Consider the following 2663-nt stretch of genomic DNA (forward strand, 5'->3'; position numbering starts at 1 on the left):
CGCCGGCTCCCCCCACCCGCCCAGTATTCTTCGAGGAACTTGTTTGTCCTCCAATAAATGCCCTTTAATCCTCAAGACGTCTCCAGATTTTACCAGGTAGCAGGAAAGTGGTACAGAGAGAAAGAGAATAAAGTATTTTAAAATATCTCAGGGAAACCTCCAAATATTTATTTATATTTATTTATTTATTTTTGGGATTTATATCCCGCCCCATCCAATATACAGCTCAGGGCGGCTAACAAACGGCCATGCCGAAGTTAAAATATGCATACAAACAGCAGCATAATAAAAACTCTATATCTTAACATAAAAATTTGGTGCTTTGATAATTTACATAAAATCCGAGATGGGTGACGTCCCACACTGGCGGCCAAGTTCTTCACAGCAGGAGCGCCAGGAGGAATGTTTCCCCAGCTCTATTGGGCGACATCTATCCCCACTATGTGGGGTAGATGGTTGGAATATCATTGGTGGAATAGTGGCGGCGGTGGCTCCCCCTCAAAGGCCTGGCGGAAGAGCTCCGTCTTGCAGGCCCTGCGGAACTGCACTAGGTCCTCCTCCCCCCCCCCAATTTTTTTGATCCATCTTAACGGCTCTGAACATGGGTCTCTTGATAGCTTTTCTCTGTGTCTTTGTTGTTGTTTATTTACCACGGCTTTTCCCCACGGCCAGGATGGGGTTTTGCTAGGAGCGGTCGGCGCTTATGACTGGAACGGAGCGGTGCTGAAAGAGACCAGCAGTGGCAAAGTGGTTCCCCACCGAGAATCATACCTCCAAGAATTCCCCGAGGAGCTCAAGAATCACGGAGCATACCTAGGTAAGGGGAACTGCTGGGTAAAATGGCACATAGTCCTCTGTTCCACATAGTCTTCTGCTCACGGCAGAAGAACCAAATCTATTGTGGCCTATAAGAACATAAGAAGAGCCCTGCTGGATCAGACCAATAATCCGTCTAGTCCAGCATCCTGTCTCATGCAGTGGCCAACCGGTTCCTCTGGAGGGCCAACAGCAGGGCAGAGAGACTGAGGTCTTCCCCTGAGAAGAACATAACCCCTGCTGGATCAGACCAGTGGCCCATCTAGTCCAGCATCCTGTCTCACGTAGTGGCCAACCAGTTCCTCTGAACGGTCAACAACTGGGCAGAGAGGCCGGGACCTTCAAAAGAACAGCGGAAGAGCCCTGCTGGATCAGACCAGTGAAGGTCCATATAGTCCAGCATCTCATTTCACACAGTGGCCAACCAGTTCCTCTTGAAGGGCCAGCTACAGGGCATAGAGGTTGAGGCCTTCCTCCGATGTTGCCTCCTGGCTCTGGGATTCAGAGGATTAGTGGCTCTAAATGTGGAGGTTCCAAAGTTTATCCTACCAGAGCAAGAACATCAGAAGAGCCCTGCTGGATCAGCACAGTGGAGGTCTATCTAGTCAGCATCGCCTCTCACACAGTGGCCAGCCAGGTCCTCTGGAGGGTTAACAACAGGGCACAGAGTCTGAGACCTTCCCCTGATGTTGCCTCTTGGCTCTGAGACTCAGAGGTTTAGTGCCTCTGACTGTGGAGGTTTCCCTCAGTCATCATGGCTAGTAGCCACTGATAGACCGATCCTCCATGAATCTTTCTCCATGAATCTATCGTGTTCCTTGACTGGAGCTTCTATACAGGACAAAATGAATCTGAGGAACCCTTTCCGTCAGCCACCTTTTCATTCAATAAGTTTGCAAGCTTTCAAGTTAAGAACATAAGAGACGCCAATGTTGGATCAGGCCAATGGCCCATCTAGTCCAACACTCTGTCACAGAGTGGCCAAAAATACCAGGTGCCATCAGGAGGTCCACCAGTGGGGCCAGGACACTAGAAGCCCTCCCACTGTTGCCCCCCCCCCCAAGCCCCAAGACTACAGAGCATCACTTGCTCCAGACCGAGAGTTCCTATAAGACCATAAGAGAAGCCAATGTTGGATCAGGCCAATGGCCCATCTAGTCCAAAACACTCTGTCACACAGTGGCCAAAAATACCAGGTGCCGCCAGGAGGTCCACCAGTGGGGCCAGGACACTAGAAGCCCTCCCACTGTTGACCCCCCCAAGCACCAAGAAGACAGAGCATCACTTGCCCCAGAGCCCCTATCTATACCTTGTGGCTAATAGCCACTGATGGACCTCTGCTCCATATGCCTATCTAATTCCCTTTTGAAGCCGTCCATGCTTGTAGCCGCCACCACTTCCTGTGGCAGTGAATTCCATGTGTTATAATCACCCTTTGGGTGAAGAATTTGTGCAGGTTTTCCCCCACTTGAAGAGTGAGAACAAACCCAGATAACCTGAAAATGATGGGGACTTAAGGTCTGTGCTGCTGTATATAGTGTATTCTCAGTAGGATCCTATTATGTAATTTCTGTACCGCTCAGTATGTCCTCTTAATCTATATGCTACGCTTCAGTTCTTTCTCGTGGTTCCAGACTTCTAAAGTCCTGATGCATGGGCTACTGAATGTCCTATCCTGTTGATGGTCTTGACTCCCTCTGTGTAATCCGCCTTGTGTCCCTGGGAAAAAGGCGGACAACAAAGAATGTAGTTAAATAAATAAAAGCATTATGTTATTGAAGGTTTTCACAGCCAGAGTTCATTAGCTGTTGTAGATTTTCCGGGTTGTGTGGCCGTGGTCTTGGCAT

General features: G+C 49.2%; 1 protein-coding gene across 1 annotated transcript in view; it reads left to right on the top strand.

Moving 5' to 3' along the window:
- Nucleotides 1-2663, top strand: part of ITGA11 (integrin subunit alpha 11) — a 164405-nt gene that overhangs the window by 93084 nt on the left and 68658 nt on the right. Inside the window, exon 14 of the mRNA XM_015414591.1 lies at nucleotides 673-817. Coding sequence (XP_015270077.1) covers nucleotides 673-817 — 145 coding nt within the window. The remainder of the gene's footprint in view (nucleotides 1-672; nucleotides 818-2663) is intronic.

The sequence above is a fragment of the Gekko japonicus genome, unplaced genomic scaffold, assembly GCF_001447785.1.
Source record: "Gekko japonicus isolate JY-2015 unplaced genomic scaffold, Gekko_japonicus_V1.1 scaffold698, whole genome shotgun sequence".
NCBI classification, from domain to species: domain Eukaryota; kingdom Metazoa; phylum Chordata; class Lepidosauria; order Squamata; family Gekkonidae; genus Gekko; species Gekko japonicus.